Here is an 18,436-nt window from a genome sequence, read left to right as displayed (position 1 = left end):
TCGAAACTATGAATTGATGATTTATAGAGCTATGATATGATAAAAGAGTCATTAACTTGACATGGTTCTGGCAAGGTGGTAGATGTAGTACCTTTGTTGCAGCAAGTTAGGACATAGTCCTATCTTTTCAGAATGGATCGAAGGTTATTACTAATAATGATGACTTATGGAATAGTGTCCCAGATGGGACTGTAGAGTGTGGTAGAGAGTAGTTGGCTCTGGTATCCTGGAGAGGATACAAGTTCCATTATAGGAATCATATATAATCAGATCACGATGGATGTAAATCCTTTGAATTGGATGACGGGTTTGGGTGCCCGAAATCTTAAGTTTTGGAATTGAGTAAACATGGAAAATAATAATAATAATAATAATAATAATAATAAAAATAATAATAAATAAAATTACTGCAGAATCAGTTCTCGAGGTAGTAAGGGTATTATGTAAGCTAAAGGATAAGAATAGAGATCATACAATAAAAGTATGACTGTAATTTGCTGAGTTCCTTTCTAATTTCAAATTATTCAAAATAATAGTATAATCTAATTATAATAGTGTTAAGAGTAATAAATTAGCGAAGATAAATCACAGAAGGCCAATGGATAAAGAAAGTGCAGAATGAAAGTTTGGGCAATTGATTGCAGATGCAATATAATCTAAATGCTAGTGGAAGTACTAGCTAGAGTAGTCAAAGGACCAAATCTGAGTAGCACAGACATATGATAACGCGATAGAGACTCTGAAAGATATAGTTAGCAAGTACAGCTATTATGTTAGGAAGAAGAATGGAACCAGGGATAGAATAGTCAAGTTCTATTTTGGGTAAGACAAAAGAAATAAATGAAAGGACAACCTAAAGAGCGCATAATAAAAGGAACAAAGTTAAGATATAGGATAGGCTAAGTGTTATTCTTGGCAAGGAGAATGACAAGGATGGAAAACCCAAAATGGGACCACATTAGTGAGAAAAGTGATGGAGGTATGGAATACAATAATAATGAGTAAATGTTAGAAGGTGTGCGATGGTATTGCGGACTACCTAAATAGGTAGAGAAAGAGAAGTTAGTAAGCGATAAGTTGAATAAAAGTCGGTCTAAGGGATCAAATAGGTATGATGAGAGGAAAAGAATGATAGATAATGACACATAGGTTTTAGGTTAGACTTTTGAGATAGTGAGAAGGTAGTTAGAGGTTCGTTATGAATGTCGCAAACATTTTTAGTGTGATCAACGAATCACTTTGTAGTGAAGCAATAACGACCGGCCAATAGTCGGGGTAGAACGAAAAGTGACAAGTCTGGATGGTTATAAATCACTAGAAAGTTCAAGGATCAAATTAATGACCCTAGATAAGGGTGGAATTAGTGTTGGAAGAATTTATTAGTGAGAGAAATCTTTCAGCAATCAACAAAAGTTAAGGGCACAATAAAAACGATGATAGATATCAATCATAGGTCGAGTATAAGTAAAGTTAATAAATTATAAAATATTATGTCAAGAAGGAAAATGGTACGGTAAAGGGTTCATGCAGATGATACCTTATAGGTAGAGCATAATTGTGCGAGGAGCTGGTGAAATTTGGAGAGAAAGACCAAGAAACTTAGGTGAAACGTTATAATATGACAATCGGGTGTAGTTGAATATAAGAGGATATTTTCTTTCTTTTCAAGTTTAGCTTGTGCTTTTGGTTCTAGAAGGTTATATAAGGAACAGTAACTGAGTCAAGGAGACCTAGTTATTGAGAGTTTAGTAGGCACAAATTCATACATAATTTCCTGATATGAGAATGACAGTAAGTGCATACCTAGTATTAAGTATGAAAGGACGAATAGAGTAATGACAGGAGTTAAATTGAGTTAGCTACTAAGGCTTGCAACTGTTTTAAACTATGAGCTGGAGGAAGTACTATTTATGGTTGAGATTCAATAGATGAAATTGTTGTTGATGGGTAATTTGAGGTTGAAGTTTAGAAAGCTATGGGCAGTATATATGATTATATTAAGGAGAATGAACACGTGAAGTATCTTGTTTGGAATTAAGGCATGACACATATTTCCTACAGTAGTGTTAGTTCGGATGGAACTTATAGTTTATGGGGCTCATATTCATCCAGATAAGCAATTTCCTACTAAGGCTGATAGGGAATGATAATGTTACGATAGTTAAGTTGGAAAAAGGGGATACAAGAAGAAAAAATTTTCTATGGGTAATTATAAGTGTTACATAAGGTGAAGAATGTCTTTGGTAGGAGTAAATCATAGGGTTAGAATTCTTGAAGTAATGAAACTAGTATTCAAGATAAGACTAAGAAATAAAAAGAAAGTTAAAGTTGATGATGGGATAGACATCTTTGAAGGAAAAGGTGTAAGGATGAGATAGGACTAAAATTAAGGAATAAGTACAGCAGGTTGAAATGATACCAACAATACCAAAAATAGGAAAAGGGAAGTGGATAAGATGCAAAGGACAGGAAGAGAGCTCGATAGAGTCAGTTATAATGATGAGGATAAGGAGTGTCTAACCACTGCCCCTGTGTTAACACTACCTATGAGCGGTGAAGGATACACTGTCTTGTGGACGCCCAGAGTTGGCCTAGGGTGTGTTTTGATGCGGAATGGAAAAGTAGTGGCTTATGCTTCAAGGCAGCTGAAGAGGCATGAGCAGAACTATCCCACCCATGATTTGGAAATGGCAGCTGTAGTCTTTGCACTAAAAATCTGGAGACACTACCTGTATGGTTAAGTGTGCGAGATATACACCGACCATAAGAGTTTGAAGTACATCTTCCAACAGAGGGATTTAAACTTGAGACAGAGGAGATGGATGAAGCTTCTGGAAGATTATGATTGCCCCATCCAGTACCACCCTGGGAAGGCCAATGTAGTAGCAGATGCTTTAAGCAGAAAGACTGTTGATTCAGGAGGTACATGAGTTGATGGATCAAGGTTTAATCCTAGATCTTTCAAATGAGGGGGTATTGTTGGCTCACTTTTCAGTGAGGCCAGACTTGAGGGACAGAGTTAGAGTTTCCCAGCACAGAGACCAACAATTGATGAAGATTATAGAAAGAGTACAGCAAGGTGAAGGTGGTGAGTTCGGATTTGCCAATGATGGCGCCCTAGTGCAAGGTTCTAGGATATGTGTGCCCGATGTGGACAACCTCAGGAATGAAATCATGCGAGAGGCACACTACACACATGCAGATGTCCACCTGAGTTCCACCAAGATGTACCATGATGTGAAAGATAGCTATGGGTGGAATGGCATGAAGAGAGACATAGCAGACTTTGTGTCCAAGTGCTTGACTTGTCAGAAGGTGAAGTTTGAACACTAGAGACCGTCAGGGAAGCTGCAAGAGCTCCCTATCCCAGAATGGAAGTGGGAAATGATCACTATGGATTTTGTGACTGGGTTGCCTCGTACCACCCGAGGATATGATTCGATATGGGTAATTGTAGACCGCTTGACCAAATCAGCTCACTTCTTACCTGTAAAGACTACATACTGCGGGCACAAGATGCCCGGCTCTACATTCGAGAAATAGTCAGATTGCATGGAGTTCCGCCTTCCATAATATCTGACAGAGGACCCCAGTTCACTTCTCGGTTTTGGAGAAAGTTGCAGGAGGCACTTGGCACACAGTTGAACTTTAGTATGGCTTTCCACCCTCGCATGGATGGACAGAAAGGACAATCCAAACATCGAAGACATGCTTCGCATGAGTGTTTTGGATTTTGGTGGTCTTTGGGATGATCAGCTAGCTTTGGTGGAGTTTGCCTACAACAACGATTATCACTCCAAAGATAGGAATGGCACCCTATGAGGCACTATATGGAAGAAAGTGTAGGTCTCCTCTGTGTTGGACAGAAATGGGGGAAGCGAAGGTGCATGATGTAAACCTAGTGCAGTACACTTCAGAGATAGTTCCTTTAATCAGGGAACGACTGAAAACAGCTTTCAGTAGGCAGAAGAGTTATGCAGACCCCAGACGGAGGGATGTGGAGTTTGCAGTGGGCGACTATGTATTCCTGAAGGTTTCTCCAATGAAGGGAGTCATGAGATTTGGAAAGAAGGGCAAGTTGGCACCTCGGTATATTGGACCTTTTGAGGTTACTGATAGAGTTGGAGCAGTTGCCTACCGGTTGGAGCTACCACCCAACCTCTCTCACGTTCATCCCGTGTTTCACATCTCCATGCTCAGGAAATACATTCCCGATCCTTCTCATGTACTGCAGCCGGATGTGATAGAGCTAAAAGAGAACTTGACATTTGAGGAGCAGCCTGTAGCCATAGTGGACTACCAAGTGAGACAGCTGAGATCAAAACAGATCCCTATGGTTAAGGTTTTGTGGAGGAGTCAGTCAGTGGAAGAGTGCACCTGGGAGTTAGAACGGGACATGCGTAGCAAGTACCCTTATCTGTTCAATGTATAATCATGTGCTTTATTCTGCCTTGTGTAAAATTCGAGGACGAATTTTCTGTAAGGGGGGAAGAATGTAACACCCCTGATTTTTTATATATTATTATTGGGCTTCGTGTAGGTATCCTCAATTCGCGAAAATTCGACAGTTGTCCAGATCTGTGAATTTCCGGCCAGACAGACCAGCTACCGGAAAAGTCTCCGAATTGGATCGAGGTTTTGGCTACCCCACCATTGTCAGGCATCCCGAGCGCGTTCCCGAAGTCGGAATCGGCAAAGGTAAACCCGAACCTTGCTTTTTCGTAATTTTCTAGTGCTTAAATAGGATTAAAAATCCATAAAATATTCGTGGTAGCTTAGAAAATTACGATTCTTTTTGCAATAGCTTAGTAATATTTCTAAGGACCGCGGGGCAGAGTTTTATAATTTTTAGAGCTTATTTGAGCAGTTTTTGCAAAAATGATCAATTATAAGGACTAAATTGAAATTTTACATATTGTGATGAATGATTGATTTGATGGGCCCAGGAGGGGTTGTGTGATGTGATTGAGTTGTGGATATATGGATTGTGGATATAGAAGTGTGTTTTGAGCCCTTTTGCAGGTTGGGTAGGTCCTAGGTATAGGGGAGACTCTGCCGGATTTTCGGCACGACTTAGGACGTATTGGGTCTTTTCTTGATTTGTATTAAATAATTGTAATATAATTGTCAGGTGAGCCGGGACAGCCTTCTTCCTCCGCCCAGCCGCCACAGTGATTGCCGTCAAGTCTGTGAGTAAAATATTAATTTTAATTGTAATTTCGATATTATTATATGTCAGCATGCCCATGCATCACTTATATGCATATAATTATGTAGTTAAACTCTAGGCACGATTTATGTTGCATTGATAACTGTTAAAGTGCCATTAATGTTGTTGCGGTAATTTGGAGCAGTGTGCGTGCGTTGGCGTGCGTGTGATGTGGTGTGGACTATGGATAGGACGGGTAGTCACGGCTTGAGTTCTTCGCTGGGACCCGATCCGTCGAGGGGTAGTCACGGCTTGAGTTCTTCGCTGGGACCCTCGATTTGGTTATTAAGTGGAAGTCCGAGCTGAGTTCTTCGCTGGCACCATGTTGGATTTAAGAGAGCTGTATAGGGGATCAGCTCCCATATATTATGATTGATGTTACAGGGTGCGTGAGTGCTCCAAATTTACCTTTTTGATGTTATGATGTGAAAATGTTGTTGATGTTGCATTTCACTCTACAGGGTGCATTAGTTTTAGATAGTTATAGAGATTATGGTTAAAATTGATATTTTACTCTCTGAGTCGAACGCTCACTCCTGTTCAAAAATTTTTACAGGCCACAGGAGGATATTTATTCTGGGTTAACCTGCTTTTCTACTTCGCAGGTTGTTTATCAATATTTGTGTAATTTTATTTACTCCTAGAATTTCCGCATGTGTTAGAAGTATTTATTGATTATGGTCTGTAATATTATTATCATGTTGGACCTGTAAACGTATAATGATATGCATGTTTGATGGATTGGATGAGGGAGCTGAGCTCCCATTTATTATTATGAGGATATGAGTATGTGGAGGGTGAGCTGAGCTCCCCAATTGAGTATTTATTGTGTTTACAGGTCGGGTGAGTCGAAAACTCCCCGTTGGAAAGTCCATTTTATGGCCGGACTCTGTCCGTTTGTTTTCTTGATACTGGGCCCAAATGGGCCTTAGAGTTGGGTTAATGAACAGTTAGGCTTACTACGGGCCTCGGGCTTTAGGCTGGCCCAGGTCCTAGTGCCGGTCCGGCCCATAGGTTGGGTCGTGACATCGATTATCAGCGACACACCAAGTTGAAAAGTTAATGAGAAAACAAAGAAGATATATGCTAAACTAAGAAGCTCACCTTCAATTATATGATCAAGCTCAAGTGGGGCTTTTCATGCAACTATAGATGAGAATGTGAGTGACTATATAGGAAGAGGAGAAGAAAAGAGAAGTAGCTATGGGAAATGGAAAGAAAGATTATTCTATGTCCCTCACACACACCAAGAGATTATTCTATGTCCCTCACACACACCAAGGTAAACAAGCACAGAGAAAGAAACTACCAACAGGCAGAGATTTGTATTTTTATGGGTTAATTTAAAAAACATAGAGAAATATAGGAAAACCTGAGGTTTGCCTAAAAACACTTTGGTCAATATTTCCGACTGATTAAAGTTAATTTAAAATTAAATAATTTAGCACTCAATAGTTTAATACATTTAAGAAATTATTCTCTATCATCAGAATTTTAGTTGAGTATTCTTTAATTTTAGTATAAATAATTAAAATATCTCTAATTTTATTATAATTTAAAAATAATTTAATCTCTAAAATTTTATTTTATTAATAATTTAGTCCCTAAATTTTTATTTCATTATCAATTTAATTCATATATTTTTAAATTGTGATCCATTAAATTGAAAATTTTAAATTTAAACTATAATTATTAAAAATAAAAATTAATTACTTAAAAGTCTTTAAAAATTTTTATTAATTACAAAACCATCCATATATTTTACAAACTAATCTTAAATATTATAACTTTTTATAAATAACTTTTATAATTTTGTAAAATTTTATTTATGTCTTTATTATTTTAATAATATATATATTACTAGATTATCAAATTTTCTTTTTCCTTTCTTTGTAGCATTTCCAAATTCTTATAGATTACACCGAGCCGCAAGCCTGTTTGAGCTAAAATCAAACCGATTTAAACTAAAATTGAAAATCAATTAAAATTAACATTGAATCAAATTAAAACGGGTCAAAATTGACTTGAATCAGAATCGAAATCATAGATGAAACCGAGGAATTTGGATCCGGTTCTAACTTGGAATAGAAATGAATTTTGAATTTGAAGATTCAGGTTGTAGAGGTGTTGTTGCTTCTATTCTCTATGCTGCTGCTGCGGCCAGGAAAAATTCTCATTCTTCAAAGGGAACACCTTGTTTGTCAGAAATTTAATTTCAATGGCAAGTACCAAAATTCCTGTTTGGCTCCTGATTTTTTAAGTACTTGAGTTTTCTGATCTTAAAACTGCAAAATTTTCATTGTTCGTTCTTACTTATTGTGCTTAGATGCGGCCAAGGGGTTAAACTAGACCAATGATTTCAGTCTACGATTTACGAAGACTGGAAAAATGCATGCCTCCTGATTTTAGTCTGATTTCAGTTTGATTTTGATTTAATCAAATCAAACGGTTCAAAAGGAAAAAAACCAATCTTTAGCCTGGAACTGAATTGACGGTTTCAGTCCAATTCAAATTCTATTTTGGTCAATTTGGTTTTGACCAGTTTCGATTTCAAGTTGAATCGGTCTGATTTCAGGCCGATCCCGTTTCTGAACCTGCCCTTGGTGGGGTTTACTGGTGGTTAATCAGGAAATCATTTTATTCCTATAAATGAAATTAGTATATGAATATTGGGAAGAACTTGGAAAACTCAGATATTATATATTGAGGTCTGAATCCAATTACAAGCCGACTGAATTCATCAAGACTCATTTATTCCTCTTAAATCTTGGGATTGATATAACTGAAAGACAGATTAATTATAGGAAAGCAAGGAACTAGCATTTGTGCGGGCTTCAGTGAGATGATACTTTGTCCCTTATGAGCAGATAAATTTAATAAGATGCTGTAGGAAATCCTTTGTATGGATTGCCAAGAGCAGCCACATTGCCAGGACGTGAAAAAACAACCTGCATTATGGGACAATTTGAGAATTTATTATTACTTCTGAATTTTAAACACTACTGCAAAATTTCACGCTGTTTGAGCTTTCTCTAGTTCTTGATATTTTTTAACGACTCCTTAACTTGAGAACACAGTACAGAGGTGGAAATACCTGATAATCTCCAAGTGTATGTGTCTTAAAACCAGCTGCACAATAATCAAAATAATACTCCCATGTTCGAATGAATTTTTCATTGAATCCCAAAGCCAGAATTTTGCTGAGAAGAAATTGATACACCAGCAGAAAAAATAAAAATAAAAAAAAGATATTAATATCACATTTCCTTTCATGATTCTGTCATATGTATAACAAGTCTACAATGCATTTAAACTGATTGCTACTGCTTCAGTATAAATCTACCCTAATACCTGATTTTCACAAAGTGAAACGGGCATAAAATGTATTTCCCAAAAGGGAGAAAAAAAAAAAAAAAAAAAAAAAAAAAGAAATATATATTTTTTACCTTTGCTTCTCCAAGAAATTTTTTCTCCAGTATCTCAGTGTTTGAAAGTAATGAAGTCCAATATTTTCCACATGCTCCACACTTTAACAGAAAAGTGAAGTTAATTTTGTAGACAAAGAATAAGAAGAAAGAATAGGGATATGCAGCTATAAAATCAAATTAAATTTATACCAGAGTCTTGTTGTAGCAGCCATTGCTGATGTTATCCTTGTTAATGATGGCAAACATCCACCGGGAAATATATATTCCTTAATAAAGTCTGAACTTCGCCTGTACTCTTCATAACGTTCTTCTGGTATTGATATGAACTGGGAAAAAAATTACTCTTCACATCAACTGCTAAATTCAACCCTTTAACCACGATATTAGAAATTAAACTAACAGAGACATGGAAATTCTTTTGTTTCTTATCATTTTGTCATTACCTGTATGACAATAAGCCCATCTTTTGCCAGTACTGAGTCGCAACATCCAAAGAACTCTTCCATGTATTCATGGCCGACAGCTTCTATCATTTCACTGAAAAAGCCATTGAAACTCGAGCTATATTTTAGGCATTCTATGGTCAGACATAATGTTGGAGGTGGAAGATCTTACCAGGATATGATTCTGTCATATTTATAGTTTTTAGGCAACTGGCGATAGTCAGTAAGCAGAAATCTGATACGGTCCTGATACAAGAATTTGTTAAGGTTTAAAATGAAGTCTCTTGAATCTTGACCATTGAAGGATAATATTTTCTTAATGTTTCATATGCAAGAATAAGTTTTATCATAAATTATCTGCCTATTATACATCCCAGTGTTGCAATTAAAATTCAAACTAGCCCAGGCATAAATACTTTTAGGGCAGTTTAAGGGACATAACAATTGCAAATATTCTTCAATTTGATACCTGAAGGCCAGCTTCCTTCACTTTGCTTTCTGCATACCTCAGTTGTTCCTCAGATAGAGTGATGCCGGTGTATTTGCATCCAGTCCGTTTGACAACTTCAATAGCTAAGGCTCCCCAACCACAACCGATCTCAAGAATTTCATGTTCCTTATCGACTCTTGCCTAGATTGGTCAAAAGGTGGACATGCAAAGTGAATAATGAATATCAGGAAAATCTGTAACATTTTCTCAAATGGCTAAGGAGCAGACTCACTTTTTCTATCAGAAGTGAAAATTTTCTCATCTGTGCATCTTTCAAGTCTTCATCTTCCGTCTTCAAAGCAACAGAACAAAAAAAAATATATGTCACAAAGTTATAGCATATGATTGATGCAATTACTAATTTCAAGGTCTGTTTAAAACAGAAGTACCAATGGGTAGGGTTTCTTACCTTGAATACAGCAGAGGAGTATGACATTGTTTCATCCAAGAACAATGCAAAAAGATCATTACTCTAGAGACAGAAAAAAAGAGAGGATGTAAGCTTCACTAGCCATACCATAACTACCATCACCTATGAAAAAGGAAATTATAATCTTCTCTACTCTCTCTTTAACTTGATTACTCCTGTCAAATTTTTTTCAATTTTTTTGCTCAATCTGTGCTTCACTCACTAATAATTCAAAATAGAACAAGAAATAATATGCACCTTTAAACAATCCAAACTTCTGAAAATTAAAATTTGACCAGTGTTTTCATGAAAACATGCACATATGTACTTTAGTAAGTTTACAGCTTTCGCTGTTCATTTTGTAGATGCAGAGCCACAATTCATCAACTTCCATTCACAATTATTTTTTAAACATTTTAGAAGACACCAAAAGAATAAGGAATTAACTCCACAGGATATCATACCAGGTCATAATGACAAGAGATATTCCTTCGAGCTTGTGTAAGATTATTTTGCCTCGAAACGTGCTGGATGAAAAATTTTGCAGATGCAATACTAGCAGTGAATAACATTGGAGTCCACCAACCCCTAAGGTCAACATAGAAAGAATTCTTGATCAAGTAAGATTCAGGAAATATCAAGTTGTAATATCATATCCTGAGAGTAAGTTATTGCAGCATACTTTTTCTTATTCAATCTCGATACAGAATTATTAATATCCCTATTGGCAATGAGAACCTGCAACAATAAAATTTTTTTTTTTAAAAAAAAAGGTTCCATTGAAATTTTATATAGAAGAATTGTCCATAGGACTTGGATCAATTAGCTCACCATGAAAAGATTTAGAAGACCTGCATCTTTATCAACAAAGGAAAAATCACCATTGACATATGCATCTGCAAGGCCTAAATCAGCCTGTGCCATTATCTGAGAAAATTTTTCATTACTGTTAGTGATGATGACAATTTTGTGCATTACACTAAGTTACCATTCTAATCTAGAATATGCAATGCTTGTTGACCTAATCTTTACGTTCAAAATTTTCCCATTAGTGATGATGCATCATGTGATCGCTATAAAATAATACCAGCAAAGCACACACCTTCCAGTAAAACTGGGGACTGTGAACTTTCAGAACAACTTTCAGAGAACATGTTTTAGCCGTTCCCTCAAAGGTAAAAATTGTGCCTCCCTCCTCCAATATACTGTCATGTAACGATTTATGTTCATCAAAATCTCCACATACTGTTAAATGTAGTTCAGTTGCAAGACAAGGAATCATCTTGGATGAGAGCATAATCATACAAGAAGGGCTGTGGTTATCTTATAACTGAACTCACGTTAAACATCCGGCAGAGATAAAATGTCCAAGAAATCTGGTAACAACATAGCGCGCACCAATTTCTAACAGAGAAGGTACCATGTGCTTTGGATTGCTTAGAAGAGCACAACTTTTTCCAAGAAAACCATGTGCAGCAAGCATGCCAGACTAAAAAAAAAATCAGTTGTGAGTTGAAGAGCACCCAATTAGTGACTCATTGAAGAAAAAAAACTGGGGGGAGGGGGGAAGAGAAGTTCCTTATTATTATTTTTGTTTTCAGTCTTGCAGTATCCAGAAAACGATTTGGAAAAAGAACATTATAAGAAACGTATTCTTGAGAATTTTTACCTGTTTTCTTAAGGACAGTTTTCTAGAGGAGAAAGTATATGGTTCCATTGAATCCTAAAATTATAGTCCTTTCTATATCTTACCAAACATATCTGTGCTTATATTAATAAACATGAGGAGCACTTATCAGTACCTTCAGTCCATCCTCATGGAAACCATAACCTGAAAGAAATGAAACATATTGCATACAGATGATCAGTAAATCATGAAGCTAATTCAGAATTGTAAAAACCAAAATGGCCCTGAAAGATGTAATCTAAATTCTCAGGGAAATTTAACAAGAAAATAAAGCATGACATCTGCTGCTGAAGAACAAAAATGATGTCAGTGACGGTACAAGCCGTGTGATTACCTTGCTACATCAGATATATCAAATGCAACAAACCGAGATTAATGTGAGCAAATCCATCCAATTATTTTACCGGTCTTTGAATTACTCTATCATCCAGAAATAATAACTCCTAGTGCTTGTAAAGTCATTGTCATTCAGTTCTTATATAATGTAATTTTCCTATATGAAGTGCTGTTTCATTTGATTGAAAGTTGTCATGCTGGTTTTCATCTGCCACTGCCATGTGCAAGAAATTACAGCCAAATGGAATTGATCTGCATTTACTTCATTCCTCTCATTTTATTATCAACAACTAATATGATAAGATATATTCACTTGTGTCCTACAGCTTCTAGATATGAAAAAACACACCAAGACCTGGACATACAAATAAATAAATTTTGTATCTAGACTAGTTCCAATAGAAACTTGAGCCTTTAAAAAGTTGATGGAGGAAAAGGATGTTGTAGCTGATCCCAACTCCTTAGGAATTATTGGAGTTGGGTATGTCAACATTGATGTCATTTCTTTTATATATGCAAGAGGAATTACCCTGGTATGCTCCACAAAACCAAAGTCCCCTCTTCCCTTGAATATTTTCAAACTCAAGTGAAGCGTTTGTTGCAGCTACAGATGGGACTGGATGGCTGGTTGTCCACTTAAGTAATGTGTGGTCTGGTGTATGATCTGGATTGAGCGTCACTAAAAAAGGTGGACCAGTATCACCAAGATTCTGCAAGAGTTTAAAGCATTTAAAACAACATAATTAAAAAAAAAAAAAAAAAAAAAAGGCATGAGTGCATTAGCCATTCTACAAAGTACTGACACATAAATTATAAACCAGCACCAATACAAGTTCATTTTCCATAAGAAAACACAATACAAACCTGAAGCACATTCAACCAATATGTCAGGCATACTTTGTTGTCATTACTCCCTAGGAAATTCCATGCACACCATGCTACTGGGTTTTGGGGCATAAATTTTTCATCGCGGTGAAGGAAGATATCACTGCAACAGGAAATTAAAGAATTATTATACATTTGGAGTAAATAAAGTTTTATCATAATTGCATCAACTTCTTGAACTTGAGAACTTTCATAAAGCATTAAAAAGATGGGTAAAAAAGAGCCCCTAAACAATCAAAATTTTCTATGCATCTCCTATTGACATTATAATTTTTTCCCAAATGCATTTGTAGTGGGCAAGCACTCAACTCAACTCAAATAGCCACAATCCAAACTAGTTGGGATGGGCTGCATCAGTTTATCACAGAGAATGAATATAAATTACCTTCTTCAATTCTAGTGCCTATAAAACCATTTTAGTGTCAAATAGACAACTCCAACTCCCAAAGGTTTCATGCTGTTTCTCACTTTTTACTTGTAATTGTTTAAGATATGGTGAATTTGTGAATAATTTCTACACACTATTGTCCTGTTTGGCACTGCGTTTGAAGGTCAAAACTGCTTTTCTGAATAAAAATATCATTTTAGATGTTGTTGAAAAAAGCAGTTTAGAAAACACTGTTTTGTTATTTTAGTATTCTCATGACTAAAACTTATAAAATTTAATTTTAAATTATTTTTTAATACTCCCTAACTAGTATATCTAAAAAAGTGATTTTCTCAACTGCAGTTCCAATAGCAATATCGAACAGGCCCTATATCTAGATGATGTGCTTTCTTGTTAAGATATCTGTTATAGCCAAATAATGATTGATAATCAAAACAGGAGTAAAAGCTGATACCTGTACACATACTGGAAAGCACCGAGTATTCTTTTTTCATCAAATGTTGCTTGCTCTCCTAACATTTTCAAAGTATCCGGGGCATGAGATGTTATTATGCAACCGTTGAACATTTCTTCAGAACCATCTCCACCGAATACTCTGCAACCTGCTTAAGAAGTGTTCACATTTACTACTAAATTTACATCGGAAGAAGTTTCACTGATTAACTAGATAATTATTCTTATAATGGTTGAATCATTTTCTCTGTATCTATACAGGTATTTTCCAATGCTCTTCAACACCTTGCTGCTTCCAATTCAATACCAGTGTAAAGTAAAGTTTGTTAATATATAATTAGATAGATTATGCAGAGAGAAGTTTACTATTTGATATCTTAAATATATGCCACTATGGATGACAACAATTACTGTTAAAGCTTACCCTTTTCATCGGTGGAAACCGAGAGTACCTCACAGCCAGTTCTGATTTGACAGCCCCAGCTTTTCAGCCTTTCTCTGACCTGATTTATTTGTTTTCGAAATTTACCAGAGATTGATTAGAAACATATAGTTATAGTTAAATTCTAAAAACTATTATATCACACTTGCTGAAAAGATTATTCAGTCAAAATAAAGACTGAAACATGCAACATTCTAAAGCAATTAAGCAAGCACCTTGTTGACATAAGTTTGGGACCGCCATCTGACAGTAAGCCACTGCGGGCGGCCAGTGAGCTGCAGAGAGAAGCAAATGACATTCAATCAAAGTTTTAATAAACCCACCAAAGGTGTATCATCTACCTTTAAACAATCTACTTGTCTCAGAGAGAACATGTACCTGAAGTAAATGGTGATTACGGCAAAATGAGAGTATGGAGTAAGCTGAAAAGCTCATAACTTTTTCTGAATGGCAGGACCATATGGAACCGCACATTGGAATCTTACATTACATGTACAAATAACAAACGGTAAAAAAAAAAAAAAAAAAAAGGGCAACAAAAATCACAAGGATGAAAGAATGAGACACAGCAGAATGTGTCAGAGATCTCACAAGATAAGCATTCTGAAATACATCAGAGTAACCCCTGGACTTGATAAAAGCCCCCAGCGTTTCATTTCGATCAATGTCAGGATTGTTTTCGAGCATCTCAAGATAACTGGAATGAAAAAATAAAATTAAAAAACTTGTCGGCATCAAGACAGAGGATGCTCAAACTGTTATGCTAATGAGCTACTCAGTGATACTTCCGGGAAAACAAAAAAAGAGTGACCTGAGGACATCATGCTTAAACTTGACTAGTTCTCGAAGCATTCGCAAGAAGCGTGGATTGACAAGATTCTTCTTCTGTGCAAACAAAGCTGACAGGCCATTTCTGGTACCCCATTCATAACCCTTGCCATGGTCTAAACTGACTGAGAATGACATATCAGACAACTCCATATCCACTTCAAGACTCTCAAAGAATTCCATCATATTTGGATATGTTACCTATAGACGGAGCCAAAAGTGCATATATCCATTATCAACCTCCAAAGAAAGAAATTGCCCACAAATACTGCCATTAAAATCCATTTTTCTCTTCCAACCAGATTTGGAAATAATAATAAAATTGATAATAGTAGTGATGCAAGAAGGCTAAATCTCTATATAAATTGTTCTTTAAATGACATAAACCATTTACAACAGTTAAGCGAAGAAGTCTAGACCAAATATAAAATTTAGAACATAAATATTTATTTATGAGACAAAAACATTCATCCACTCTCCCTTTGTCCATTTTATATCTTCTCTCTATTAAATATAATAAATATTTATATAAAAAATAATTTATTAAAATAAACAGTAATTTAATTAATTATTAATATATTTTTATAAAAATGAGATTACACAATTATTTTCTCAATCAACGATCATACAAAATCAAAATACCGCAAATAAAAATAGATGAAAAGAGTAATAAAAAACAGTTTTTTAATGAGCACAAATGTGCACCCATCAAAATTTATTTGATGCACCCTATTAATGTGGGGAAAAACTATAATTTTAACGATAAATGCAATTTTCAAAACGTATTGAATAAACTTTAATGGCATATTAACACCCATTAAAAAAATTATAATAAAAACACTTTAAAAAGTAAAAAAATATGGATAGATTTAATATAAACTCAATTTTATATATAAATTAATTAAATATTTAATAATTATTAAATTAAATATTTATATTAAAATTTATAAAAAATTTAATTAAAATATATCATTTTAATTAATTTTGATATATTTTAATTAATTTTATATAAATCTTAATACAAATATTCCCCTAATAATTCCTAAATTCATTCTCACGTGACATTGAGCGTCCGAGAAGATGCAAGCGCCACGCAAAATGGCATCAGTTGCCAAGAAATTGTTGAAAGTAGAAATGCATTGATTAATTAATTAATTAATTAATTTTACATAATATTATTTATAATTTAAAATAATAATAAATAATTAATAAAATTATTTATTATTATTTTAATATGACACAAATAAATGATATATGTATACATGTTTTTCAAAATTTAATAAGTAGTATATATAATATTTCTTTATAGAGTATTACCACATTGCTGATACATGATATTTATGTGATATTTTTTTTAGTATTATTATATAATATTTTTTATTATATATAAATTATAAATTATTTAATAATTATTTTATTAATATTATAATAAATAATAATTATTATAAAATAATTTATAATATATATATTATTTTTATTATGAATCTTTATTAAAAAGTTTAATAAATAAAAATAATAAAAATACAATTTAACTGCTTATTTAGAGGCAGCGAGGAAGACAAGTGTCGAGCCAAGCAACACATATTTGTCATATTTTAATTCACACGTACAACCCAAATATTATGAAACGACATCGCTGGGCGGAAACGCATTGCGAACTGGCACTGCCACAGTGCTGAATACCCTCAACCTTTGGGCTACAGACAATAATATAAATCACTACCATCACCGCCTCACATTGTTTATCAGCGGGCTGTTACTTAGCCAAGCAACCAGAATCATATCAACCCACCAAGCCAGATCCCTGTTTGCTCAAATCAACAGGGAAAATGACAAATGCTCTAGCCAGTCACCCTTAAAATATGCTATTAAAAGCTCCGGTGAAAGGTCGTGGAAAGATATCGGAGGTAAACAGAGCAACAGCAAAACAATGAAGAAAGAAAATGGTGGTGACTTACCCGATTGAAGACCATGAAACCCAGGTCAACGTCAACGCCATCAAAGCTAACAGTCTTAGAATGGCCACCAAGGTAGTCTTCTTTCTCGTACAAGACAACCTCAACTCCAGCTTGTGCAAGAACATAAGCCGAAACAAGCCCAGTAATCCCGGAACCAATCACTGCAGTCCTCATTCTTCTTCCCTCCTTCAAAAAATGAAAAATCCTTAATCTTTTTTATTAATTTTGCAGCTATTACAGGAAACAGATGCCTATCTCTTTTTACTCTCTGCGTACCCAAGAAGAACAAGAAGAAGAAGAAGAAGAAGAAGAAGCGCAGCGCGTGAGTAGATAAGCCAAGTATGGAATATGGCAGGTCTGCTGCCTGCAAGCGTATTTGTAGGTACAGCGCACGTGATGTTATTATTATTATTATGATTATTGTTATTATAAAATTAAGGGTAAAACATTATTTTTTCAAATTTCACATGAAAAGTTTGATTGCTTGTTTTCATCGTGAGATTCACAGAAAAAGCTGTCTAATTAATGAATTATGCAAGCAAGTTTCTTATTTTTAACAAATTTCTTTCTAAAAAATATCCTAGGAAATCATATCATTTTAACCAAAAAAAGTGTAAAATCTCTTTCTGTCTAATTCTCGTCGTATATATGAACAATAAATCTCGTCGTACAAATTACAAATTTGGCGACAACTTAATGCTAAAAAATAAAATAGCTTTAACTATGAAAATTTCATATGACAAAAAATTAAATATTTATAGATATCTAATCTGATATAATTTTAATAAGATAAATTTAAGTAAAATATAATTAAATTTATAATGAGTTTAATTTTAAAATTTAGTACTCGACTCGACTCGTGTTTGTATTTTATATTTATTATATTTATTATTACTAGATATTGTTTGTACTTTATAAATAATAAATAATTTTAATTTTAAAAAATATTTTAAATTTATTTTTAATTATTTCATATAATTTTTAGGTAAATTAAACTCTTTTCTCATATTTTTTTAATAAAAATTTAATAATATTATAAAAATATTTTTAAGAAAAATAATAAAATAATATAATATAAATTAAAAATAAAAATACATATTAAAAATATAGAATAATTTGATAATTGTTAAATTACATGATATTTTTATATTTTAAAATATAAAAAAATGTATATCCATTTAATATTTTAAAAAATTTAAATATTATCTTTATTAATATTATTCTAAAAAAATGCTAATAATATGAAAAGTATATTGATAACAAGAAAATTAAAAAATATAAATTACTGTACTATATAAAGCTTAAAATGTATGTTAATATGTATTAATGATATTAACTTAAAGCTAAGTTAATTGCCTACTATTATATTTACAATTATTTATATCATAATAATTATGGTTTTCATACTTCTACTGAATAGATACAAGTAAAATAATAAAATAGAAAATTAAATTTTTTATTTTAAATAGATAAATAATTA

The 18,436-nt window shown here is 34.0% G+C and overlaps 1 protein-coding gene and 1 long non-coding RNA gene across 2 annotated transcripts; one reads left to right on the top strand and one right to left on the bottom strand.

The window, feature by feature from the left end:
* Positions 1-7,889: 7,889 nt before the first annotated feature.
* On the bottom strand, positions 7,890-17,333 carry LOC110657935 (uncharacterized). Its single transcript, XM_058145197.1, has 25 exons — positions 17,233-17,333; positions 16,957-17,142; positions 14,982-15,199; positions 14,762-14,867; positions 14,549-14,650; positions 14,386-14,445; positions 14,153-14,231; positions 13,730-13,877; positions 12,867-12,990; positions 12,532-12,712; positions 11,782-11,810; positions 11,320-11,468; positions 11,082-11,184; positions 10,811-10,906; positions 10,662-10,717; positions 10,444-10,567; positions 9,980-10,042; positions 9,803-9,862; positions 9,550-9,711; positions 9,253-9,326; positions 9,081-9,174; positions 8,827-8,963; positions 8,656-8,736; positions 8,304-8,409; positions 7,890-8,157 (listed from the first exon to the last, which is right to left on the bottom strand). Exons 2-25 carry the CDS (start codon positions 17,128-17,130, stop codon positions 8,083-8,085), a joined length of 2,601 nt encoding a protein of 866 aa, XP_058001180.1. The 5' UTR covers positions 17,131-17,142; positions 17,233-17,333; the 3' UTR covers positions 7,890-8,082.
* LOC110657940 (uncharacterized) lies at positions 16,954-17,469 on the top strand. The gene is made up of 2 exons (XR_002495471.2): positions 16,954-17,098; positions 17,188-17,469. It is a non-coding gene; the product is annotated as an uncharacterized LOC110657940 (long non-coding RNA).
* The last annotated feature ends 967 nt before the right edge of the window (positions 17,470-18,436 follow it).

Source organism: Hevea brasiliensis, chromosome 4 (genome assembly GCF_030052815.1).
Source record: "Hevea brasiliensis isolate MT/VB/25A 57/8 chromosome 4, ASM3005281v1, whole genome shotgun sequence".
Classification (NCBI taxonomy): domain Eukaryota; kingdom Viridiplantae; phylum Streptophyta; class Magnoliopsida; order Malpighiales; family Euphorbiaceae; genus Hevea; species Hevea brasiliensis.
Note: the sequence above shows the minus strand (reverse complement) of the source record. Positions and strands in the feature narration are given on the sequence as shown.